Genomic DNA, 27521 nt, shown 5'->3' on the forward strand with positions numbered 1-27521 from the left:
TAGCTTGCTTCCCCCGAGCCCTGCCGCCATAAGCCTCAAGGGGGCTCATTTTGCGGCATCTCCCGGCAGGAGGGTGGCACCCGCACGGGACACATATCAAATGAAAGAGGGGGCGCAGGGCTATCAGAAACAGCCGGCGGAGGGAGTCGGGAGCCCACCCCACTGGGGGATCCACACCCCGAAAGTGATGAAGGTGGCGCAGATAGAGCCAACAGAGCCAACAGGACAAAATAAATAGGCTGCATTATGCAGCACAGTTGAGAAAGTGCCTTATCCCATATACTGATGAAGTATATACAGGATTTGAGAACAAAATTGTTTCCGGCGGTGATATTTGGGGGATTTTTGGGGACGTCACAGGAAGTGCTGTGAAGTCACTTCCTGTTTCCGGCAGTGGCATTTGGGGGAAATGATGCCATTTGGGGGAAATGATGTCACAGGAAGTGATGTCACTTCCTGCTTCCGGCAGGTGGCGCGGGGGAAATGATGTCACAGGAAGTGATGTCACTTCCCGTTTCCGGCAGGTGGCGCGGGGGAAATGATGTCACAGGAAGTGATGTCACTTCCTGTTTCCGGCGGTGGTATGACGTCGCCGGAAGTGACGTCGCCGGAAGTGACGTCACTTCCTGTTTCCGGCGGCACACGCGCTTCGCGCGCGCGCACTCCTGCCTTCCCCCCCCCAAGGTGTCCCTGGCTGGCCTTCAGACATTATGGCCACCCTAGGCACATCTGACCCAACATGCACTTGGTGAGGCAGGGATGAAGAAGAAGAGGAGCAGCAGCAGCAGGAGCAGGAACAGGAGCAGCAGGAGGAGAGAGTTACTGGCCTCCACTCCAAATCAGAGTGGCGTACAATCTCCTTTACCTTTCACTCCCACACCAGACAACTTGTGAGGTAGGTGGGGCTGAGAGAGCTCTCACAGAAGCTGCCCTTTCAAGGACAGCTCTGTGAGAGCTATGGCTAACCCAAGGCCATTCCAGCCACTGCAAATGGAGGAGTGGGGAATCAAACCCGGTTCTCCCAGATAAGAGTCCGTGCACTTAATCACTACACCAAACTTAGCTGCCCTAGGAGGCAAGGGTGTGTCTCTGGAGATGTAAGGATCCAGGTAGTCCCAAGTGAGGTTGAGAGCAAGGCCTGGGGGACAGGGTCAAATGCTGGGGCAGGTATTAAAGACAGTGATGCAGCACACTTTGGGGTGGCCAGTGCAAGAAACTGCATTTGCCACTCTTTAGCAGAGGCTGCATGTATTTTAACTATAGCCCCATGATGCCAATAATGTTGAAAAATTCAGCTGCAAGTTAAAGAACCCCAAAATAGATCAGTGCAATGTTTTCCTCTCTTCCTTTTTTATTTTATATAAATGTGAATCTACAAAACCCTCCTTATGAGTGAAGTAGTGACAATGGGTCAAACTGCATCCGATCTGGATGTGTGTGGGGGGAGGTAATTATGAAGTTCCTGGTTGGACTTAGATGACCCTGGAGGTCCCTTCCAACTCTATGCATGTAATGATGAATAGAAATAACTAGACCGTTGATTTTTAATAGTGAAAAATATATGGCAGGGGGCTCTAAATTTTTTCAGGCAGCAGTAGGAAGAGGGGTAGTTAATCCTCCCTCTATAGCATTTTCCTACCCAGAGTCTTCTGTTCCCCAGCTACTATTTTAAGGTATCTATAACAATGATGCTGTGCCTGAACCTTTTTCTTTAAAAAAATAAAGTTTTAATAGAAAGATATGTAGTATGATATGAGAATTTTACTACCAGTCTGCAAAGGAGAGCTCTGTTTGTCAACAGAGATGAGGAACTCACACATATCTTATGGCTCAAACAATAACAAACAGCATTGCTGAAATTACGCAGCCTGAAAGTGTTACCCATTTTGCAATGCCTGGAGATAATTCAATTTGCAGCAGGACAATCCAATAAAAGCATCATCTCATTTCTCCTTTGTCTGATAGGGAAACATGGATGCATGCCAGACAGCCCAGACTAGACTTGTTTCCCCAAACCCTGCCTCAACAGCATGTGAACATGGCCTTTTCCTTTCTAATCCACTGCTGAAATATAACAACAATCTGAAACAATTTTTAGAACTTCAAATTAGCTGTGATTAGTATGCAAAAACTTTTACAGGAGATCACAAACTTCCCAGGGGACCACTCAATTCAAGGTACAGCAACAAGAGCTCTTTCACATGACTTCTATTATGCATAACAAGAGCATAGTGTTGCCACTGTTGAACCTGGTTTCACTAGTAGCAAGCAGTGAGTGAACAGAGACAGTAGCAGAAAGAGCTTTGGCAATAGCACAAATAAAGGAAAGAGAAAATGATTATGGAGAAAAACAGAACTTCAGTCTCTCAAACACAACTGGTGAATTTCTGATTTCAGTTAACTTTATTTTTAAAGTAGCAAAAAGAAAGGAAACATTATTTTATTGGTCTACAAATTAATAACCCATTGATCCTTCACTATATGCAACTTAGCACAGCTGTGACTTTATAAATATAAAGATCTAAATGAATACCGCAAATGTCTCAAGATAAGACTACCACAAAGGAAAGGGAGAATGGAAGAAAACCTATTTTTATTTTTTGTTCTAGGCAAAAAATTCTGTTCTACACAAATGCTAAACTACTGCAGTGTTTGTGCATTGTTAGCATACTGCTCTTTGTGTCCCATTCTAAGTATTTTAATACCAGCTCAGCTTGTTAATTTATTTCTTTAGAATATTTATAAACCAGCTGCCTGCCTATTGTATTTAGTACTCAAAGTAGCTTACAAAAGCAGCAATACTGTACACAGAAAATAAAACTGAAATGTAACATGAAGAGACAAATAAACAGCAGAATAAATAAAGAAGTCATCAACAATAAAAAACACTCCACCAACGAGCCCACAAAAATTCAGACAATTCCAAATGCCCTAAGAACAGAGCATCAGAAGCCCAAGAGTAAGAGAACCAAATGAATCTTAGAGAGCAAATAATTTCATAGCCTAGGATAATCACCAAGCAAGCTCTTCTCCTTATGCCCACCAAGTTTATCTTTGCCAAAGCAACTCACAAAATAGGGGACTACCAGTTGATCTTTGGTCCCAGACAGGGGTGTATAGGCATTCTTCAGACACCTGGGTTGAAGTTGTTTACAGCTTTAAAGGTCAAAGCCAGCACTCAGATTTGGGCCCAGAAACAATGGAAACTCATGTAGCTGATACAACATTGGTCTTATATGCTCATCACAGCAAATACCTGTTAAGACCCTGGATACTAGGTTTTGAAGCAACTGAAGTCTCTGGACATTCTTTCAAAGCCCATGAATAGCATATTACAATATCCTCATCTAGGTACTACTAAGGTTATGTATGACTGTATCAAGGTCTGCCCTCTCTATTATTATTATTATTAAATTTTATTTGTATCCCACCCTCCCCGCCTAGGCAGGCTCAGGGCGGCTAACAGCATTCAATAAAACATTATACAAAATACAATGATTAAAACAACATTAAAATTATAAAACAACATTAAAATTATACATAGTTAATACATATCTTAAACTAATCCAGCATATATAATCTATAGCTTAACAGCAGCAGAGATGTTCCGGGCGCTATTTATCCATTTACCTATTTAAATGATGGCAAGAATCATTAAAGAGTCACTTTGTTGGATCCTCCATTCGGCCATCCTCTGTCAGCAGTCTGGAAAGGCCTGCCTAAAGAGGATGGTCTTGCAGGCCCTGCGGAATTGGTCTAAGCTCCGCAGGGCTCGCACCTCCTCTGGGAGTTGATTCCACAGGCACGGGGCTGCCACGGAAAAGGCCCGTGCGCTCGCGTGCTCTGTAATTTTGCCTCCCTTGGCCCTGGGACAGTCAGCTTGTTCTTCCCTGCTGACCTCAGTGCTCTTTGGGGCTCGTATGGGGAGAGACGGTCCTTCAGGTAGGCAGGTCCTCGGCCATATAGGGCTTTAAAGGTAATAACCAGCACTTTGTAGTGAATCCGGTATATAACTGGCAGCCAGTGCAGTTTGTGCAGCCTTGGCTGTATATGCTCCCATTTCGGGAGTCCTAATAACAGCCTGGCCGCTGCGTTCTGCACTAGCTGCAGCTTCCGGATTCGACACAAAGGCAGCCCCAAGTAGAGGGCATTACAGTAATCCAACCTTGAGGTGACCGTCACGTGGATCACTGTTGCTAGGTCCCGGCGCTCCAGGAAAGGGGCCAACTGCCTTGCGCGCTTCAGATGAAAAAATGCCGACTTGGCAGTGGCAGCTACCTGGGCCTCCATCGATAGTGAAGGCTCCAGTAGGACTCCCAGGCTCTTGACCTGGCGCGCCGCTTTCAGCGGCGCACCATCAAAAACCAGGAGAGGTATTTCCCTTCCCAGAGCACCGCGGCCCAATCAAAGGACCTCTGTCTTCGTCGGATTCAGCTTCAGCCCACTCAGCCTAAGCCAGGTTGCCACAGCCTGCAATGCCTGGTCCAAATTCCCTGGGACGCAGTCAGGCTGGCCATCCATTAGCAGATAGAGCTGGGTGTCATCTGCATATTGATGACAGCCCAGCCCAAACCTCCGGACAATCTGGGCAAGGGGGCGCATATAGACGTTAAATAGCATCGGAGAGAGAACCGCTTCCTGAGGCACCCCACAATCAAGCGTGCACCTCCGGGAGAGCTCACCCCGATTGCCACCCTTTGTCCCCGTCCTTTGAGGAAGGAGGAAAGCCATTGTAAGGCCAGCCCCCTAACCCCTATGTCGGCGAGTCGGCGGGTCAGTAGCTGATGGTCGACCGTGTCAAACGCAGCCGACAGGTCTAACAACATCAGCACCGCCATGCCGCCTCGATCCAGCTGCCATTGGAGGTCATCTGCCAAGGCGACTAGCACTGTCTCCGTCTCTAGAAACAGCTTCAGCTGAAGAACCAACCTAAACCAGTAAAAAGCACTCTTGGCTACTTCTGCCATCTGCTTCTCTAGCAGCAGTAGTCATCCAGTCATGGCTTCAGGAAAACTCTGAAGCTTGGAACGGGATCCTTCAGGAAACTGCAGCCCTAGCCATTGGAGGTTGTATCCTAGCTCTACCTTTAACCTACAGTGCTTCTGACTTGTTTGAATTCATTTTCAGTCACTTGCACATCTCCAGCTCTTTACTGACTCAAGACTACAGTTTAGGATTTCTACCACATAGATGGAATTAAATAGAAAAGAGGCATGTAGATGACAGTAGCATACTGATGACACTGTACTTCAAATGATCTGTCCCAGAAATTTCATACAGATGTTAATCAGCCTGGGACACCAAATGAAATCATGTGTTATTCTATAAGCCAGGGGTGGGGAACGTCCATCCCAAGGGCCATTTACGGCCCTCGAGATCACTTGGTCCAGCCCTCGGGGATTGCTGGGCTGAGCCAAGCCACGTGGCGGCCTCCTTGGGGCCTGGCTGGCCAGTGAGGATCGTGGAGTCCAGCAGCACTGTGCAGTGGCATCTCCAGGGCCAGGATCGTGGAGTCCAGCAGCACGACTGGGCCAGCAGGGATCGTGGGGCCCAGTCGTGCTGCACAGCTGCCTCCCTGGGGCATGGCTGGCCAGCCAGGATTGCTGCGGGGCCTGGAAAAGGCACTTGCACAGTTCAGGTAAGTTTTCCCCTCACTCCTTCATTTCCTTTTTTTCCTATTTCTTCCCCCTTTTCTTTATTTCCTTTCTTTCCAGTTTGGTGTAGTAGTTCAGTGCGCGGACTCTTATCTGGGAGAACCCGGGTTGATTCCCACTCCTCCATTTGCACCTGCTGGAATGGCCTCGGGTTAGCCATAGCTATCACAGGACTTGTCCTTGAAAGGACAGCTGCTGGGAGAGCCCTCTCAGCCCCACTCACCTCACAGGGTGTCTGTTGTGAGGGGAGAAGACATAGGAGATTGTAAGCCGCCCTGAGTCTCTGATTCAGGGAGAAGAGCGGGGTATAAATCTGCAATTCCTCTTCTTCCGTTTCTTCCCCCATTTCCTTATTTCCCTTTCTTTCCCTTTCTTCTCCCCTTTATTTCCCTTTCTTCCCCCATTTCTTTATTTTCCTTTCTTCCCCTTTCTTCCTCTCATTTCACTTTGCTTTATTCCCCTTTCTTCCCCCCATCTCACTCTCTCTCTCTCTGAGCCTGAGTGGTGGGCATTGTGAAGGGCTGCTGCTGGGGTATGTGGGTGCCTTTAAAGATCTGCTGGGAGCAGCTGCAGTTTCCGTATGAAGGGTGGGAGGGAGGGGTGGCAGGGGTAGGGAGTGGGAGCCAGCTACCACCAGTTCAATTTGCACTTCATTATCCCAGATGGTGTGGCCTAAAATGCTAATGACTGTGTGACCTAATATGCTAACATTAGGCCAGGATGTGGCCTAATATGCTAATGAGTTCCTGCTGGGCTTTTTCTACCAAAAAAGCCCTGTACCTAGGCATTTGCCTAGGGCGGCGGGTCAGCTGTGTGTGTGTGTGTGCCAAATTAGGCTTTCCCCGCATGACTTCAAATAGAAAAACAATTATTTGCATTAATTTAGCCAGCCTGAATCATTCTCCCTTGGCAGAGCACTGATTTTTAAGTTGACAATTTTGTATGGCCCATGAATGACGTTATAAATATCTAAATGGCCCTTGGCAGAAGAAACGTTCCCCACCCCTGCTATAAGCCTACTACCAAGCAACGGCAATGCAGCACTACCTTCTGAAAGCTCATTACCAGAAAATACAGAGACACTGCAAATATTTCCACCACAATCCATTCCAGTTAGGCAATGCAGAAGTACACCATGGTCCACAATACTGCTAAGAGGATCAAGCTGAACCAGCAGAGATGACTTCCATGCTACTTGTCCAGTATAGTTGATTCACTGGGTGACAATGAAAATTTATAACTCATACCTATGTTGGAAACCAGATTAAGACCCAGTTAACATATATAAACCAGAAATACCTGTGATTGAACTGTCACCATTCTCACAAATATCTTGTTTTTAAAAAGGGGAGGGGCATTTAAAATTGGCCAATAGTTGTTTAAGTCCACAAAGACAACATATTTTTAATCACCTTGCCATAGCTTACTTTGAGGCCACAGACATGTCATCCCTCTCTTATTGATGACAGCTTCAGCCCTTGGGCTAATACTGTTACCCAAAACAGGGCCAGGGGCTAGGTGACAGTACCTCTCTGCCACACTTAATCAGTCAGATTTAATCAGTCAGGATGGACAAAATGATGGGCATGCACACACACATGCATATGCAGGCACACACGTGTGTGACTGACAAAACAGAGATAGGCATGAAATTAGTTTTAATTTTGTTACTATTAAATCAGCCAGATTTCACACTAGGAACTCAGGAAGTCCTAAAAATATTAATGCTGGGGAGAAGATGACATCTGCTGTTTAAGTGCAAGAGAGACTTTCTCCTCAAAATGAAGGCTACAGGGTCACCTGTAAATTCAGTCTGTATACCTCTTGCTTTTAGCATTCCAGGATTGGACAGCTTTTTTGTGGAATTGTTTCCAAGTCGGCAAGACTGCAGTTATATAAATCAAAACGTCTTGCCATTCTCTCTGTTCCAAACATTTTTGTTGTGATTACAGTTTTACATATCTGTTTATATGCAGTCTGTTAACAATTGTACCCTATGAGTGAAGCAGTGAACGAATGTGGGTTTTTAGCTGATGACACTTGGCACTTCAGGGATTTAAAAAAGAAAATTTATGTAAATCAGAGCTAACTCTTTAGGCAGGAAATAGAGAAGCCTGGCATAATTTTTTTGAATCCTTCCCACAAATAAGGGCAACAGAATAGACAGAGCATAAGACAGACAGCAACAGATGTTGACTTACCACTGGAACAGTTGGGTCCACCCCAGCCAGGCTCACACTGACAGGTGTTTGGAGCAATACAACGGCCATGGACACATTTTTCAGCACAATGAGCTGTCAGAAGACAAGACAGAAATCAGGAAGAATAAAATTAGAAAAAGCAGGGGATAAAAACCTAGCTTTCAGCTGTTTTCTAATGTCTCCAGTTTCTCTTTAAAACAAGGGAAATCTTAGCAGAGTTAAACTTTTTATAACTTCCTCACAATTTCTAGGTATTTAATGTCTTCTCCAGTCTCAAAATTTCCGCAAGATATCCACAATGGCTATTACAGTTTCATATATTCAGTAAGGAAAAAGGACTTTATGTCTTTCAGAGAATGTATATCACCTACTATTTGGAGGCAGGGAGTATATTCTGGTTTTGCTTCTCCACATTCTCATTTAAAATTCTCAACTAACATAGACCATTTATTTACCTATTTGTCTATTCTTTATCATAGGACAAAGTTTGAGTCCAGTGACTCCTTTAATATGAACAAAGTTTAATCCTTTCATATTCAAATCTTTCATATTTAACCCCTCACCCTCTCTCTATCTATAGGTATCTATTGAGAAAATTTGTTTCAATGTATCTGAAGAAGTAAGCAAACACACAAAAGCTTATACCCAGAATTAAACTTTGTTGGTCTTAAAAGTGCCATTGGACTCAAACGTTGTTCTTTTGCTTCCCATCTGAACCTATTCTTTAGTTTAGCATGTTATTTAACCTTTTATATACTAGTAACTGCTAATGTTTCATTATTAAGAGAATGATTGACTTTCCACTCATCTCAGCATACTTTGTCTTCCTCCTCTACACCACTTGTGTATTTATACAACTACTTCTATATTTACCCTATGTACCTCCTCTACTTCTCCTACAATTTCTACCCATTAACTGTCTCCTACCCTGCCCTTCATTACATTTTTCCCCATCATAATTAGGCCCTTTATTTATTATTGTTGTTGTTATGCACGTTACATTAAATGGGGGAAACATAAAAATATCAATAATGATAAAAAAGAAAGTAGTGAGAACAACCTATGATTCAGCATATTCAAAGTCAGAAGTGCAACAAAAGCAAAATACAAAGGAAGGGATGCTATTTTAACATAACTATGGACGGACTGTCTTCCATGGCAGCACTAGGACTCTCAGATTGTATCAGACCCCAAACACCAACCTAGCCTCGTGCTGGACTTGATCTTTGTGATGGAGATAGATATCAATCTAGATACCATTGATACAGTGTCATGGTCAGTCCACTTTGTCCTGAAGGCCTGTCTAAGCATTTCAGCGCCTCCCTGCTTAAGTAGTGAGCTGATTTATGCTTGCTTGTGGAGACTCATGCATCCACTTGGTTTTCAGAATGCTTTGTGGAATCCAATACCCCATGGTGACTCCTTGGATGTGCTGATAGAGGACTGGCATAGCCATCTCTCTGAAGCTATCAGATAAATTGCCCCCCCAACCAATTCTCCCTCTAAGCTGTAGAGTCTTGTGAGCAAAAATTGTACTTCATGAGCTACTGGCATTAAAGTTTGAGCTACAGCATAAATTAGTTTGCTCTGGAGCCATTTTTCCTGAGCTAAGACAAAAATGTGTGAGCTGGAGGCTAAAAAGCTGTGAGCTAGCTCACACTAACAGCTTAAAGGGAACACTGCCCCCAACATCCTCTCTGCCTCTGTTCTAAATCCTTGGTATATCATGGAGTTACAGTGGATGAAATAGGCGACGAGAAGGCTAGAGTGAATGACACAGCAGAATCATGACAAGGCTACAAGAACATCTGATAGCACATTTATGGAATCCTATGGCCTCCCCCTGCTTTGTTCTTCCATTGTACACCTGTTATATTACCATTCTAACTTCCATGGGCGAACATGAAACATAATCTCTTCTGAGAAAAGATGCACTAAATTGTGTTAAATTACTGACTATCATCTGATTGACTGTGTAATGATAACAGAGAAGGTTGCAAAAAAAGAGTCCTATGCGGCTTCCATTGCATCCACTCTTGTTCAGCCCAATTATTTGAAGTAGTTAGGTCATTATCTTTCCTTTCTGAGGAACTCAAAAGGTTAGAAGTTTGGCAATAAGCTGTGAAGCTTTTGTGAGCTATTTTGTGGATAAAATCTTGTTGTTTTGTCAGGACTTGTCTGCCAATATGGATACAGTATATAAACTGGAGGCCCCTTGGCTGTCTTTCAGGCCCAGTAATGAACCAATTCAGTCGACTTTCCCAGAATGAGGTTGACAGGATCCTCAGTGCTATGAAGCCCATCACTTGCCTCTTGGACCAATGTCCATCATGGTTAGTGAAAGCCAGAGGTGATAGAATACATATCCCACAATGAATATTATAATCTTGTCTCTGAGTTTGGAGAGCTTCCAGGGAACTTTAAAGGAAGCAGTGGTGAAGCTGCTATTAAAAAAACATCTTTGGATCCTAATGATCCAACCAAGTACCACCTAGTTTTGAATCTTCCATTCCTGGGTAAGCTAGTTGAGAGAGTGGCAGTGGAACAGCTCAAAGCTTTCCTGGACAATGCTTTTGTCCTGGATCCATTCCAGTCCAACTTCCACCCTGGTTATGGGAAAGAGATGGCTTTGGTCACCCTCACGGATTAAGGTAGGTCAGCACTTCTGTTATTATTGGATTTGACAGTACTGTCTGACACAGTCGACTATGATCTGATGACTCACCACCTTGCTGATGTAAAGATATGTGGGATAGCCTTGGAGAGATTTGTCTCATTTCTCCACAGTCAGGGACAAAGGGTGGCACTAGGGGAGATACCCTTTGGTATGTGGTGTCTCTCAAGAGGGATCCTCTCCCCAATGCTATTTAGCAACTATATGTGCTCCCTCAGCCAGTTGGTCCAGAGCTTCAAGCTGGCTGCCATCAATATGCTGGGGACACTCAGCCAACTGTCACCCCAGATATTCTAGCCCAGGGATTGGAGACTCTGACTGGCTGGTTGAAGCAGAACTAGATTAAACTAACTCCTTCAAAGATGGAGATCCTGCATCTGGGCCAGGGGGATGTTGGGTCAGGGATCCAACTCCTGGCTCTTGATAATATGTCACTGACTGCAATGCCAATGGTCAAGAGTCTGGGTGTGATTCTGGATACCACTCTTTCAATGAAGGCCCAGAACACAAATGTTGCTAGACTGGCTTTTTTCCAACTATGCCAGGTCAAGAAACTGGTTCCCCTCCTCTGTCCCCCGACAAGTCACCTGCAGGTTGGAATGCTGTAATTTGCTCTGCAGGGCTATGCTTGAGGCTGACCAGATGGTCCAGAATGCAGCAGTGCATGTTCTTACTGGAACACCTTTGAGTGTACACATCTAAGTTCAAGTTCAAGGTTCTGGTTTTAACCTTTAAAGTCCTCTGCATTCTGGGACCAACATATCTATGGAACTGTATGTCCCCCAAAGAAATTTACACTCAATGGATCAAAATTTTCTCATGATCCCTGGCCCCAAAGATATACACTTAACTTCAACCAGAGTCACAGTCTTCTTGGCTCTGGCATCAGCCTGGTGAAACGCTCTCCCAGTGAGATCCAGGCCCAGTGGGACCCAGTACAGTTCCGCAGGGCCTGCAAAACTGAGATGTTCTGCCAGATGTTTGGTTGAGGAAGTGGTAATTTCATCTGCATTGGCCTACCCTTGCTTTGTTCTTCCATTGACCACTTGTTATATTATCATTCTAACTTCCATGGACAAACATGAAGCATAATCTCTTCTGAGAAAAGATTCACTAAATTGTGTTAAATTACTGACTACCATCTGATTGACTGTGTAATGATAACATCTATTTATTGTTTTAATGTTGTTGTTGGTATTTGTTGTTACCTGCCCTGAGCCCTGCTGTGCCGGGGAGGGTGGGCTATAAACGGACTATAATAAACAAACACACAAATAAATAAAAACTTTCAATAAAATCAATGTAAACCATGAAACAGTGGTTTATTAATATGTTATTCACACCTTCTATGAGCATAGTAATTATTCATCTATAAGCAGAGTAATTATTCATATCTTCTATTATTCATTTTTCCTAACACACATTTTGCTGTTGTTATTATTATTGTTGTTGGGAGTTTTCGCACTTACCTTAAGCCGGAGCGACGTCCCTCTTCACTGCACAGCGTCTGCACGGTTTTCGCACTAATTGCTGCGGAGCACCTGGAAGAACCGCAAAGTCCCGCAGCTTTTGCGGCGCAAATATAAACCGGTTTGCGGCTCTTCCAGGTGCTCCGCAGCAATTAGTGCGAAAAAACCATGCAGACGCTGCACGGTGAAGAGGGACGTCGCTCCGGCTTAAGGTAAGTGCGAAAACGCCCGTTGTCTGCAATTACTCCCTGGTTCAGTACTCATGATCACTAATGCAAGTAAGCATCATGTCAAATACATTCATGGAGGAGCCTTACTCTCCACACCTTATTTATTTATTTATCTATCAGATTTATATTCCGCCCTCCCCCAACAGGCTCAGGGTGACAAACAACAGTTTAAAAACATTAGCAATTTACAAACATCATATTAAAAATTAAATATATAAAAAACATTTATATACATATTGAAAATCCAAGATGGCAAGCTTCTAATTTCCATTATATTAGTTCAGTGAGATTGTCAGTGCTGTAAGGTAATAGCCACCTCCCCCTAACCACTGAAGGTGAGTTTGAATAATTCAGTCTTACATGCCCTGTGGAACTGTGGCAGGTCCCGCAAGGCCCTGATGTTTTTGGGGAGGACATTCAACAAAGTGGGGGCTATTACCAAGAACACTCTGGCTCTAGTGCTAGTTAATCGAGCTTCTTTCGGTCCAGGGATCTTAAGGAGATTTTGAGACCCTGAACGTAGTGTTCTCTGGGGTATGTAGGGGGAAAGGCGGTCCAGAAGGTAGACAGGTCCCAGGCCATATAGGGCTTTAAAGGTTATAACCAACACCTTGAAGCAAATCTGGAACGCCACAGGGAACCAGTGTAATGCTTTCAGCACAGGTTGAATGTGCTCCCATAAAGGTAGCTCCATTAACAACCTGGTTGCTGCATTTTGCACCAGTTGCAGCCTCTGAAGTTGAGTCAAGGGTAGCCCCACGTAGAGGGCATTACAGTAGTCTATTCTTGAGGTGACCGTTGCATGGATCACTGTTGCCAAGTCATTGCACTCCAGGTATGGAACCAACTGCTTTATCCGCCTAAGATGGTAGAATGCAGATTTGGCAGTGGCTGCTATCTGGGCCTCCATTGTCAGCAAAGGATCCAGGAGCACCCCCAAGCTCTTGACCCTCGACGCTGGCACTAACAGTGTCCCATCAAAGGCCGGCAAGGGAATTTCCCTACCTAGGCTGCTTCGACTCAGGCACAGGACCTCTGTCTTCGCTGGATTCAATCTCAATCGACTCTGCCTGAGCCATTTCACTTCAGCTTGCAATGCCAGGTCCAGATCTTCCAGGGCACAGCTGGACTGGCCTCCCAACAATAGATAGAGCTGGGTGTCATCTGCATATGGGTGACAACCCAGCCCGTATCTCTGGACAATCTGGGCAAGGGGGCACATGTAGATGTTAAACAACACCAGGGAGATGATCGCCCCTTGAGGGACCCAACATACAAGAGGATGCCTCTCGGATGACTGCTCCCCTATAGCCACCCTTTGTCCCCAGCCTTGGAGAAAAGAGGTAAGCCATTGAAGGGCAGACCCCTGAATCCCCACGTCGGCAAGGTGGCGGGACAGAAGCTGGTGGTTGACTGTGTCAAACGCAGCTGACAGATCTAACAACAACAGCACTGCCGAGCCACCCCGATCCAGATGTCTCAAGCAATCATCCATGAGGGTGACCAGTACTGTCTCCATCCCATGGCCTGGCTGGAAGCTGGACTGAAATGAGTCTAAGACGGAAGCGTCATCCAAGAATCCCTGTAACTGTACTGCCACTGCCCTCTCAATAACTTTATCCAGAAAGGGCATGTTCAACACTGACTGGTAGTTTGCAAATATGGCCAGGTCCAAAGATGGTTTTTTGAGGAGAGAGGCGTGGGAAAGGTTCCTTCAATAAGGGACCTGTTGATAATCACCTGCAACGGGGCTTGCAATTCCATCTGGCAAGCACATATTAACCAGGACGGACACGGGTCCAGATTGTAGGTAGTGGGACGTACAGTACAAAAGACCTTGTCGACTTCCTCCAAGCTGAGTGGAGTGAAATCCAGGATCAAACCAGAAGACACACTCAGGGCCTCGAGTTCACTCACTGTGTCAAGGTTGGCAGAGAGATCACGGTGGAGCAGCAGTACCTTATTTGCGAAAAAATCTGCAAAAGCCTCACAGCCAGTTTCCAATTCCTTATCATTTGGTCTGCTTTGTGGCAAGTTTGTAAGCATCCGATAAATAATTGGGCCAGGCGAGAATTTGCAGACGCAATCTGGGTTGCAAAGTAAGCTTTCTTTGCAGCCTTAACTGCCATCTCATAGGACTTCGTAAACAGCCTATAAGATGTTCTTGTTGCTTTGCCATGGGTGTGCCGCCATCGCCTCTCTAGCTGTCTTAGTTGTCATTTCATCAGCCGCAATTCCAGGATATACCACGGTGCAAGCTGTGAACGGCAATGAAGAGGGCGCTGGGGAGCAATCTCGTCAATGGCTGCAGAGAGTTGTTGATGCCACGTCTCCGCTAGTTCATCCAGTGAGTCGCCAAGGGGCCAAGGATCCCGCAGAGCCATTTGAAGCCGCACAGGGTCCATCTGGCTTCGCGAGTGAGCCAAAATATGCTCACCGCCTAAACAGGGTTGTGGTGGCACAACCATACGGGCATTCAGGGTGTAGTGGTCTGACCATGGCACTGCCTCAGCAGTAATCCGGTCCACCGTAACTCCCACCACAAAGATCAAATCCAGCATGTACCTGGCCTGATGGGTGGTAGTTGTAACATATTGGGAGAGTCCCAGTGTCGCCATGGATGACACCAGGTCAGTTGCCTGTAAGGAGTATGTGTCATTGGCATGGACATTGAAGTCACCCAGGACTAAAAGTCGTGGGTACTCCAACGCCCAGCCTGCTATGGCTTCCATCAAGGACAGTAAGGCACTGGCTAGTGTAGTAGGCGGATGGTACACTAGCCAGATAGCCAGCCTCTCCCCAACATCCCAAACAAGGCTGGCACACTCTATGCTGGTAATCATTGGAGACTGGAGTGCCTGGAAGGAGTAAGCCTCCCGTATAATAACTGCCACCCCTCCCCCTCTAGTCCGTGACTGGTGAAGGACTGAGTACCCAGGTGGAGCCATTTGAGAGAGAGCTACAGTCTTCATCTCGCACCCAGGTCTCGGTCATGCAGGCCAGGTCCGTTGCCTGCTCCTGCAGGAAGTCTCCTAGGACTGCAGTCTTATTATTAATGGACCTGGCATTGCACAACACCAGGGACAAAGGCGAGTAATTTCTCTTGGCCCCATTACCTGCTACCATCGGGATGGGACATAGGCTGGAAGGAGAGTGAGCATTTCCATATCTCAGTCTCCTTCCCTTCAATTTTTGTCTATTCCCACCACTATACTTTATGATGGTTTACAACCTAACTAAACACATGTTAAATGTACATGGCTGGGAAATGGCAATTATTTATTAAGCAAACTTGAAAATATTCATTTAGAATCCAAAAAGAACTTTGATCCCCTTTTCTTTCAGAGTTTCCTATCCCCCTTTCATCTTTCTCTCTACTACACCATCATTGCTCGTTTTAGTGAAATTATGCAAATATGCAACTGAATACTTTTTGAGGCACATCTTCCTGAATATGGTTTATTAAGCAAGAGCTGTATGATCAAGTTTTTACAAGTTTCTATGTTGATTTTAATGCTGGCAACACACTAGGAAACATCATCTGTACATGTTCTAAGAAGCACAACAAACAGCACAGCTGTTAGGGAGATATATAGCACACTAGAAGCAGCTGTATGGATATTTACATTTGGACTAGGTTCAAAGACTTGAAGACTCTTAGGAAGGTTAAAAAGGGGGAGGTTTTGTGTCATGATCTGCCAGAAGATGAAAATGTTAAAATACAAAGCCTAATGCAATTTCCAAGTCCCACTGGCAAAAGGGAATGTAAGGAAGAACAGCATCAGGCAGTTAGCCCATTCAGTATCACCTAATTATCACCATCACAATAAAATGGAATTGATTTCTACAAAGGTCCTTAGAGCTGGGCAAGAAATAGTCCTACATAAACTATCACTTCAACTACTGACTGATAAACACCTTAAACACATCAGACATATTCTGCTATAAGGAAAGCACAAGGGAAGGATTAAATCACATATGCTTAAGGTGTGGGTAACTTTATTTGCAAACCATATTGCCATTTGTGAGTACTTTGTGCCCTTTAGATGTGCCACTGGTGCAGAGATCCATCTTGCTATATTGCTGTCACCAGTGGAATAATGTATTTATTCTTGTCTACTAAAATATTTATAGCTTGCTTTGTTTTTTTTAAATCTTCAAAACAGCTGGCAAACTTTATAGAAACTAAAATACAACTTAAAACATAACATTAAAATAACAATAAACCAAAAAGTAGCAACATATAAATTAACCAAAAAACCCACTACTGTATAGTATTATTTTTCTTTATGTCACACTGTAGACTAGAGGATGAATATTTACATAAAAGGTGATATGCATCTTCACTGGTATCTCTCATACAACTCTAAATGAATGGTAAGTAGAATAAATGGAAATAATAATAGGGCAGTGGATACCTGCCTACTGAGTATTTTCCGGACCAAATTTTATGCTAGGCATCAATGTCAGCTATCGTAACTGGATACCAAAAACAAATACTTTACTAATATTTACACAATCAACAAGACAAGTAAGATGCTGACATTTGAGAAACATACAGAATTCTATCAAACAATTTATTAATATTGTTTCATTTTTCTAACAGAGAGTAGCTATTTTCAGTTTCTTTGGTACCTTCATGTGAACTGGCAGAGACTGACCATGAGAGAGATCTTGGGGTCGTGGTAGATAATTCACTGAAAATGTCAGGACAGTGTGCGTTTGCAATAAAAAAGGCCAACGCCATGCTGGGAATTATTAGGAAGGGAATTGAAAACAAATCAGCCAGTATCATAATGCCCCTCTATAAATCGATGGTGCGGTCTCATTTGGAGTACTGTGTGCAGTTCTGGTCGTCGCACCTCAGAAAGGATATTATAGCATTGGAGAAAGTTCAGAAAAGGGCAACTAGAATGATTAAAGGGCTAGAACACCTTCCCTATGAAGAAAGGTTGAAACGCTTAGGGCTCTTTAGCTTGGAGAAACGTCGACTGAGGGGTGACATGATAGAGGTTTACAAGATAATGCATGGGATGGAGAAAGTAGAGAAAGAAGGACTTTTCTCCCTTTCTCACAAGAACTCGTGGGCATTCGATGAAATTGCTGAGCAGACAGGTTAAAACGGATAAAAGGAAGTACTTCTTCACCCAAAGGGTGATTAACATGTGGAATTCACTGCCACAGGAGGTGGTGGCGGCCACAAGCATGGCCACCTTCAAGAGGGGGTTAGATAAAAATATGGAGCAGAGGTCCATCAGTGGCTATTAGCCACAGTGTGTGTGTGTGTGTGTGTGTATATATATATTTGGCCACTGTGTGACACAGAATGTTGGACTGGATGGGCCATTGGCCTGATCTAACATGGCTTCTCTTATGTTCTTATTAAGATCCCACTACTTCATTGAGATTCCATTACTACTATTGATATATAAGTGGAGTAGCAACAGGAATTTTATTCCCTATTAAAAATCAAAATTCATAGGGAAACTAGCTGTTCACTAAATCCTAATGCTCTGCCAAATATGTGCAGCCTAACAATCCATGGAGTCATCTCAGTCCACCTAGAATTTGGAACTGCAAGTAAATCAGAAGCCAACAACAAAGTTATCATCTGCTCCCTGGCTCTCTCTCAAACTGACATTTTTTAAGGCTGGACCTTCAGAATAATCCTTTTTGTCATGTCCCTCCATTGGCCATGCTGGCTGGGGCTGATGGGAGTTGTAGGTAAAAACATCTGGAGAGTTACCGTTGGCCCACCCCCGTTCTATCTCTTCCTCTGCAGGAAGAAACCAGTTTTGTTCTCCATTTCCTATGACAGTTACTGTCTACTTTTAATCTTGCACACTAGAATCTTTCTGGCTGACTGACAGCTGAAGGAATAAACAGTGGCTCTTCTAATCCTGGCACCAGAGATGTTAGACAGAAACGTAAAACTGCCAACTGGAACTGTCACTCAATAAAGCTATGCATCCATCAGCACTGGCACCTCCAATGAAGAGGAATTCAGGAGGATGTTCTGAATAGCAATCTTTTTCAGGCAAACAGGGCAGAGAGATCTACCATGCAACAAACGTCATGTCTGAAAATATTAACTAAGAGTTGTTGCTGCTTTAGGATCTATTTTTGAGGTACCAAATCTTCTGATAACTTAGTAATTCGTAAAGAGAATTCAGATCACATAAAGATAATTACACTTACGGATGCACATTTCCCTGCTTTCATAAAATCCAGGGCAACACTGAGATTTCCGTCGGTACATAGTTTTTTCTCCATGTCTGTAGGCAGTACGGTAACTGATTCTATCAAACATATACATTAAAAATTTGTTAACAGTGTATTTTAAAACATCCAACCAAAGATATTTAGGGATTTTGTGGACTGACCTATATGTCAAAATCCACAAACAAAACTGATTAGAGTATCCATATTACCAGAGTTTTTTTGTAGTAGAAACTTCTTTGCATATTAGGCCACACACCCCTGATGCAGCCAATCCTCCAAGAGCTTACAGGGCTCTTAGTACAGGGCCTACTATAAGCTCTAGAGGACTGGCTACATCAGGGGTGTGTCGCCTAATATGCAAAGGAGTTCCTGCTACAAAAAACCTCCCTGCATATTATTGCTTTCCTCAAGAAACCACTACTTCAAGTATTTTCTAAACTAGCTTATAATTTGACAGGTAAAGAAAAAAAAATAACTTTAAGAATACAATTTCTAAATATGAGACACTGAGATCTCAGTACTGTGACCTACGTCTTTTTCTGGTCCAATGTTTTGGCATAAATTCAAAACATATACAGTATAATCTGAAAGCAATAACAGGACAATCATAACAAAGCAAATCAGGAGTAAAGAAACTTAAAATATTGAATTGGCTTCTTTTTATACTAATGAACATAAAGCATACGAAGTAAGATTCAAGAGCAGCAATCCTTTACCAAACAGCATGATCCCTAGTCAATGTTAAGGCTAGCACTGATGCAACCCATCCTGCCCTCCTTCTCATGATCTGCCTCAATTCATAGAATCAGCACTACTGTCAGATGACCACAGAGCCTCTGTTTAAAAACCTCCAAGAAAGGAGAGCCTACAAACTCCCGATGAAGCCTGTTTCACTGAGGAACAGCGTTAACCATCAGGAAGTTCTTCCTAATGTTTAGTCAAAACCTCTTCTGATTTGCACCTACATAACCTGTAGATACAGCCCTGTGGCACAGAGTGGTAAAGCTGCAGTACTGCAGTACTAAGCTCTGAGTTTGATCTGGTGGAAGCTGGGTTCAGGTAGCCGGCTCAAGGTTGACTCAGCCTTCCATCCTTCCAAGGTAGGTAAAATGAGTACCCAGCTTGCTAGGGGGAAAGTGAAGATGACTGGGGAAGGCAACGGCAAACCACTCTGTAAAAAATTCTGCCATGAAAACGTCATGATGCGATGTCACCCCAGAGTCGGAAACAACTAGTGCTTGCACAGGGGACTACCTTTACCTTTTTAACCTGTAAAAGTCAGGTTCATTACAAATGGTTGATGAATAGCTTAGTATACTCTCTTTTTAACATGAAAATGCAGCCAGTTATCTCCTATAAGGGGTTAGTCTAACAAAGCAAACTGAAAGCAGTTAGTTTATTGGGGGGGGGGGGATTACCTGTGTCGCGTGCATTTAAACCAGTTCAGTATATCAGTACAGCTGGTGTAGTAAATTTGATCAAAAGGATGTGGATAAGATTCTTGCACTGTAACAGAATAACTGGGCAGAAACAAAAAGAAGTTACTAGACATGTCCACTAGTACAACCTCTGCTGATCTGAAGCAGAAACAGCTGCCAATTTAGGCTTCCAAAAGCTGCAGACAATGATGGCATTCAGACACCATAACAAACAGAGGTTTGTCCATGATGAGCACAAACATAATTTGTTGCCAAGCCTCATTGCTCTCCTTCCCCCCTTCACATGCAGAGCAATGTGAATTTAATTTAAGCAATGTGAATAATTTAAGACTTTTGCATTCAGAAAACTTTGAATTTAACTCCAGCTCAAAACAAATTAGTCTAAGAATATTTTAAATCAAACATTGACCATTTTCCCACTGACCTTACTCCAGAGCGACGTCCCTCTTCACCGCGCAGCAGCTGCGCGGATTTCCCACCAACTGCTGCGCACAACCAGGAAGTGCTGCGGCTTTTGCGTCGCAGATGTAAACCGCTAAAAAACAGTTTACATCTGTGACGCAAAAGCCGCAGCTCTTCCTGGTTGTGCGCAGCAGTTGGTGGGAAATCCACGCAGACGCTGCGCGGTGAAGAGGGACGTCGCTCCGGAGTAAGGTCAGTGGGAAAACGGCCATTGTGTGTTTCTTAGTAGGTAAAACTCTTTTATTATAATAGTGCTGTAAATTATGAAAATAAATGGCACACTTTTTTTCTGGTGAAGATCTGGGTTTATATCTACATCAAATCACAGACCAAGCTTGGTATCTCAACATCTAATAAAGACACATCAACTTTCTCAGTTATAATGTTTTCTTCCCAGTTTGTAAGAAACAGTCTCCCACCAGTTCACACACAGGAATGGAGAAGTTCAGCATAAACCAGAAGTCTGCTATGATGCATTATGATGGATGGGCCCAGAATGGGCACAGATTGAGAAATTTCAGTTCGGTTTGTGAACTGAACCAGCTAGATTCCCAAACTGGTCCACAAATTGAACCAGTTTGCGAACTGCTTCAAATAAAAAATGCCTCCCTGGGGCCTAGAGGCTCCAAAATTGCAGGAAATCTCCAACTTATTCTCCTCTAAGTGCCCACCAAATTTGGTAAAGATTGGTCTTAGACCCCCAAACAAGGTGCCTATGGACACTGCTTTTCAATAGGAGGTCATGAGCCGGTTCAGGAGTGTACTAAACAGAGCTTGGTAGAAGCATTCGCCTTGCAGAGAGCCTCCTGGTAGGGTTGCCAATCCCCAGGTGGGGGCAGGGGATCCCCCGATTTGGGGGCCCTCCCCCCACTTCAGGGTCATCAGAAAGTGTGGGGAGGGGAGGGAAATGTCTGCTAGGAACTCTATTATTCCCTATAGAGATTTATTCCAATAGAAAATCATGGAGAATTGATCCACGGGTATCTGGGGTTCTGGGGGGGCTGTTTTTTGGGGGTAGATGCACCAAATTTTCAGTATAGCATCTAATGCCTCTCCTCAAAATACCCCCAAGTTTCAAAAAGATTGGACCAGGGGGTCCAATTCTATGAGCCCCAAAAGAAGGTGCCCCTATCCATTATTTCCTATGGAAGGAAGGAATTGAAAAGGTGTGCCATCCCTTTAAATGTGATGGCCAGAACTCCCTTTGGAGTTCAATTATGCTTGTCACAGCCTTTATCCTGGCTCCACCCCTAATGTCTCCTGGCTCCACCCCAAAGTCTCTTGGCTCCACCCCCAAAGTCCCAAGATATTTCTTGAATTGGACTTGGCAACCCTACCTCCTGGGGGTGTCCCTTCATATGCCCAACAACTTACATGCAAGTTGGATTTGTGGGGTCTGAGTCATGGAACCCCAAGCAAGGAGATCCCAGGAAAGTGCTTTTTAGAGAGATGTTTGGTGTGGGTTCATGAGTGCATACACCAGCCCACTGTCCATCTGACAGAAAATGTATTCACTGGTCAGGACTATACCAGCCACCCACCCCACCCAGGCTCAGGAGCCACCCTTAAGCTGTGGGTGCCTGCTGCCAGCTGGCCCCACCCTCCCTCCCTTTGCAGGCTGTCTCAGTAACAACTGGGCAGGGCTGACCCTCCCATCCTTCCTGGGGCCCAGGAGCCACCTGCACAGCTGTGGGTGGCTGTGTTTCCCCAGGCCTACCCTCCACTTTCGGCCAACATGATTGCTGGGCAGGCCTCACCCTCCTGCCTTGCCAAGGAGCCACCCACACAGCTGTGGGTGGCTGGGTCTCTCCAGGCCAACCACTCACTCCAAAACAAAAATGAGATTACAGGGACTGGGGTCCAGGAGCCACCCTCATTGTTCTGAGTAGCAGTGTCTCCTTGGGCCCACCCTCCAGCTCCAGGCAATGTGATAACCAGACAAGGCCCACTTCCCACCCTGCCTGGAGATCAGAAGCCACCCAAAGCTGTGAGTAGCTGTGCCTCCTCAGCAGCGCTGGCTCTACAGCACATGGCGCCCAAGGCAGCCCCCCCCCTGCTGCACTCCACTCACCCCCGCCGTGCTGTGCTTGCCCCCCCAGCTCACTGCGGCAAAGCTGAGTGCTACTACCAGCTTTTTGCAGCTGCATCTGCATGTTTTGTGAAGAGACAGGTGGAGGAGACTTCTCCACCCTCCTTTCCAGAACTGGAAGTGAGGGGGAGAGTGAAGTCTCCTCCATCCGTCTCTTCACAAAACACGCAAACACGGCTGCGGGAAGCCAGTAGTAGGGCTTAGTGTTGTGGTGAGCTTCAGGGAGGAGAGGGCAGCGGGAGCGCAGTGGAGGGGCAGCAGGAGCATGGCAGAAGGGAGGGGGCTGGCAGTAGTGGTGGTGGCAGGGGGGAGGGAGGCAAATTTAGGTGGTTGCCTTGGGCACCGGGGGGGAGCCCAATTCAGTGCACCCTCCATCCCAGCACCCTAGGCAACTGCCTAGTTTGCCTAGTGGACAAGCCGGCCCTGTTCCCCAGACCAACTCTCCACAGATGGAAATGTGATTACTGGGCAGGGCTGCCCCCCCCCGTCCTGCCCATTGTCTGGAAGCCACTTGCAATTGTGCCTCCCCAGGACCATCATCCACATCCAGCCAGTGTGATTGGTGGGCATGGCTAACACTCTGGCTCTGCCTGGGGCCCAGGAGTCACCCACACAGTTGCAGATAGTTGTGTCGCTCTGGCCCAGCTCCCACCACCAGCTAATGTGATTGCTGGGCAGGGCCAACCCTCTTGCCCTGCCTGGGAGCCACCCACACAATTGTGGGTGGTCATGTCGCCCCAAGCCAACCCACCTACATCCAGATGGAAATGTGATTTCTAGGCAGAGCTGACCCTTCTGCCCAGTCTGGATCCCAGGAGCCACCCACACAGTTGTGGGTGGCTGTGTCTCCCAGGCCAACCCACCCACTTCCAGATGGAAATGTAACTGGGCAGGGCTGGCCCCAAAGCCAATACCTGTGGAACAACTCAGGCAGCAACCCCAAGAGAAAGAGAGGTGTACTGCAGGAGAGCAGCAAGGAAGCATCAGGCAGTGGGATCCCAAAAAGTGGTAGGGTGGGTGTCAGAGATTCACATGAAGGAGGGAATGACTGTGGAACAACTTGGGCAGCAACTCCAGGAGAAAAAGGGGTGTATTGGAGGAGAACAGCAAGGAAGCCCCAGACAGTGACTCTGAAACTCTGAAACAGTGCAAACAGCAGGACCTCAAAAAGTGGTGGGATGGGTGTTAGAGATGCAGAAGGAAGCCAAGCCAAGGCAATGACTATGCAACAATTTTGGCAGAAAACCCAGGAAAGGGGGAGAGGTTGAGATGGAGAACAGTGATGAAACCCAAAGCGGTCACTCTGAAGCAATCCAGGCATGGACAATTCAAGGAAAAGTGGGGTGGGGGGGAGAGAGATGAAAAGCAATCACACCATTTGCAGCAGAGAAATGAACCAGGGAGGAGAAATTGCAGCACAGAAACCCAGCCTCACTAAAAAGCTAGGATAGGTCCACACCAAGCATGTGATTCCCAATTCATGGCTCATGAATCTCCACCTGGGCTACGTTTGGCCTGGACTTCTGAGTCTGAACTGGTTTGTGCCCATCCCTAATTATTAGCATGTGCACATGTGCACATTTCTCATAAAAATTTATTTGTATTATCTGCACACATTTTTATTAGCCAGGAAACTGGAGCTGGATGATCCTACTCTAGAAATAATTATGACAAATACAGCACAAATGTGAAAAACCTGATTTTACCTTGAAGAATAATCTTGGTAATTGGATGTAAAACAAGAATTTAAATCTTGCTTTCCTGTTCACAGGTTTCTAGCATTTTGTACATTTGTAAGCTTCTCTGGAGATCCTTGAGATCCTTGAAAACTTCTTTTTTAGGAAAGTAAAAACTGGAATTTTCCTAAGTCTAATAAGTACGAACTTATGAGAATATGAACAATATTGCTTTGTAGGTTGCCTGTAAAATACATGACATATTGCATAACCACACTAGAGTTATTTATCACTGCCTAAGAAAATACTGTGAGAATTAATCAAACTAGACTGGCATTCTGCTCATTCCTTATTCAGAGGCAGTATTCTAAATTTCTTGTAAAATCTCAACTGAATTGTCATTACACTTCAATTTAATACATAATAAATAATTATTAGGTGGGCACACATTTAGAATTGCCAAAGATACAAACATAACAAGTTGAAGAAAGCTAATTTACTTGTATATTCTATCATCTATTCCAGTACAACTAAAGTTCTATTATAGTTTTCCAGATTGTGGTTTTTAATGTTCTTTGCTCCTGCCATTCCCCATGCAGGAAGACAGCTGAAAAATTACTATATTTTGAAATAACCACTGGACAGATGGGGGACTCTTGATTGTCTGTTTTCACCAGCAACTGTTTGTTACGAATTTGCTGTGAAATATACTAGAGATTAATTTAGTGACTTTTCTAATGTGTGACCTTGGAAAGCTAAAGATATAACAACGTATAGGAATAAAGATGAAATAGTAGCAATAATTATTTGAAAATTTGGTATGGCACAGAATAATCGCCCCAGCCCTTAAGAATTCCAATGGACATACAATGTTCCTGTGTATGTTATTTCTCCTTTAACTTTAGGGTAGTGCATAGCTTCATATACATGACCAATGCACAGATCTGCCCCCTGTACTGAAGTAAATAATACACTGTTCTGAAGTTATGTATTTCTGAATTTCCTGTCTCCTCTTCAAAATAAGAAAGTAATTAAGCCAACAAGTTTTAATGTAAAAAAAGATTCATAATTATACCTGGATAGCTTCCAATAGGCTAATTATAGTCTGAACATGCAGATTTCCCCACTGAGTTAATTGGATTAAATGTATCATTCATTTCTAGTGTGACTGTTACTTATAATGAGTTATGTTCCCTAATCCAGACATGGATACATTTTAATGTAAAATTAAGTATGCATATTTCCTTGAGTTTTGTAATTTTTTTCTATACAGTAACATCAGAATATGGTCCATGGGGTTGGATTCTAGATGTCTGCTCTGTTGCGTCTAACATTTTCCTCCTATGCCTCTTCCCTGGAAAAATAATAATATCTTGTATGTCAACAGAAAGCTCTGTGCCAGAAGACCATGACTGCGCCATTGCCAATGGCAAAGGTAATATTCAATTCATAACTTTTTTTCTACACATGCAATACACACCTTAAATATAATGAATTAAAATAAGCATAAACTACTAGCAAAATATCATGAGAATTTAATTAACAAAAATGTTACCTCTCCCAGTGGCTACACACGTTGGGATCCTCAAGGTTAAGGGATAAAGTTATATCTATCCAATGGCATAAAAATATAAGTGGGAAATAAACAAACCAGTCCAAATAAAGAACCATCTTCTCAATAGGCAGTCCTGTAAAAAGAGAGAAACATTTGCTATAGTATTGCTATATTATTCAAGCAATAAAGGAATTTTAAAATTCCTTTAATTCCTTTAATTTTTAAAAAGAATTTTTTTCTACAACACTGTGCTCGCTGCAAAATGATAAGGAACAAAAATCAAGAATATAAAACCAATACTCATACAAACAAGAAAAAAATGGCCTGCCTTCTTAGTTGTGGGACAACTTTTAGCAGAATGCAGGCATTGACAGAAAACACCTCAGAATCCCCTGTTATAAATGTTTGACTATAACACATTGAAGTGGGCTTTATAGCTGTATGATTAGCAGTATTTGTATTAAACACTTAAATCAAATATACTCATCTTTCCGGGAAACCATGGGTTGCCGGATGTAAGGACCAAACGCAATCCGCCTATGAAGATCTGTGGCAGGAAGTTTAATTGGCCAGGATTGGACCTGGCCAGGAAAAGGGTTGTTCCGGGAAATATATATAATCGGGCACCCAGCCCCGCCATGTTGTCTTTGTGATGTACTCACCAATAAAGCATATTGCCTTATAAACGTCTCAGAACTCAGTACATTACACTGGTGACGAGGGTGGGTATGTGGCGCCCAACTTGGCTTACAACTTGGCTGTAGAAAATGAAGGTTGTAGGAAATTTCTACAACTTGGTTGTAGAAATGTAGAAAAATTTTAAATTCCATAAACATGCCATGTAGTATGATTTTATATACTAAGTTGTAAATGATGCATTTTATGTTGCTTAAGTAATAAAATAAGTTTAGTTCTGAAGTTTACTTTTGAAATAAAGTATGTCATATATTTCATTCCACCCCCTTCTCATCTCTCCCCACCACTGGGGAAAAGATTTCTAAACAAACAAACAAACCCCAAAGCCTTTCTCTCCCATGCCTTCAAAAATTCCAGACATTTTACATCTCTAGAATTTGTGGCTACATCATCGTTTTAGTAGTATCCTGTGCAATAAACAGAGATTTTCCCTAAATATGTCAGGGAGTCCTATTCAGACAATGACCAATATATTTCAAAAGCCATTCCCAAAACTCTAAAGTGGTTGTGTGAAAAAGTCCTGTAATGTACTGAGTTCTGAGATGTTTATAACGCAACATGCTTTATTGGTGTGTACATCACAAAGACAACATGGCGGGGCTGGGTCCCCGATTATATACATTTCCCAGAACAACCTTTTTCCTGGCCAGGTCCAATCCTGGCCAGTTAAACTTCCTGCTACAGATCTTCATAGGTGGATTGCGTTTGGTCCTTACATCTGGCGACCTGCGGTTTCCCGCTGGTTACCTCAGCACGTGCGCAGTTGTGCTGTGCAGTAAATTTAGGGACCGAAATGTAAGACACAACATTCCTCCCCCCCTAGTTCAAGATATATAGTTTTTTAAATAAGCGGGTGGCTGCCGCTACCTTTGCGACCGAGGTTCGATCTGGGGAACTGGAGCTGCGGCCGTTGCATCAGGGGCTGCTGGTTCCTCGAGGTGGGGCGAGGCTGAAAGAGCGCTATCCAGTGCCTGTGGCCACACTGGAGACTCACCCTGCACCTCCGCTGTAGAGGGGTCGCTCCAGCCTCTGTGAGGCTCCTCCGCTGGCGAGGCTGGCAAGGCAGGGTTACTGCCGGTGGTGGTTCAGCGATCTCCCTGCTCCCCCAGGCCCTGCCAGTACTTCTGGCAGGATGCAACGGTGCAACTCGTCTA

The 27521-nt window shown here is 44.4% G+C and overlaps 1 protein-coding gene across 1 annotated transcript in view; it reads right to left on the bottom strand.

Moving 5' to 3' along the window:
• The window catches only part of LOC132590490 (multiple epidermal growth factor-like domains protein 10), a 164585-nt gene extending 138783 nt beyond the window's left edge, over window positions 1-25802 (bottom strand). Inside the window, exons 1-4 of the mRNA XM_060263397.1 lie at window positions 25672-25802; window positions 19869-19970; window positions 18427-18527; window positions 7856-7948 (exon numbers count right to left, since the gene is read on the bottom strand). Coding sequence (XP_060119380.1) covers window positions 7856-7948; window positions 18427-18527; window positions 19869-19970; window positions 25672-25787 — 412 coding nt within the window. The 5' untranslated portion in view covers window positions 25788-25802. The remainder of the gene's footprint in view (window positions 1-7855; window positions 7949-18426; window positions 18528-19868; window positions 19971-25671) is intronic.
• Window positions 25803-27521: the final 1719 nt, after the last annotated feature.

This window comes from Heteronotia binoei, unplaced genomic scaffold (genome assembly GCF_032191835.1).
Source record: "Heteronotia binoei isolate CCM8104 ecotype False Entrance Well unplaced genomic scaffold, APGP_CSIRO_Hbin_v1 ptg000047l___fragment_1, whole genome shotgun sequence".
Classification (NCBI taxonomy): domain Eukaryota; kingdom Metazoa; phylum Chordata; class Lepidosauria; order Squamata; family Gekkonidae; genus Heteronotia; species Heteronotia binoei.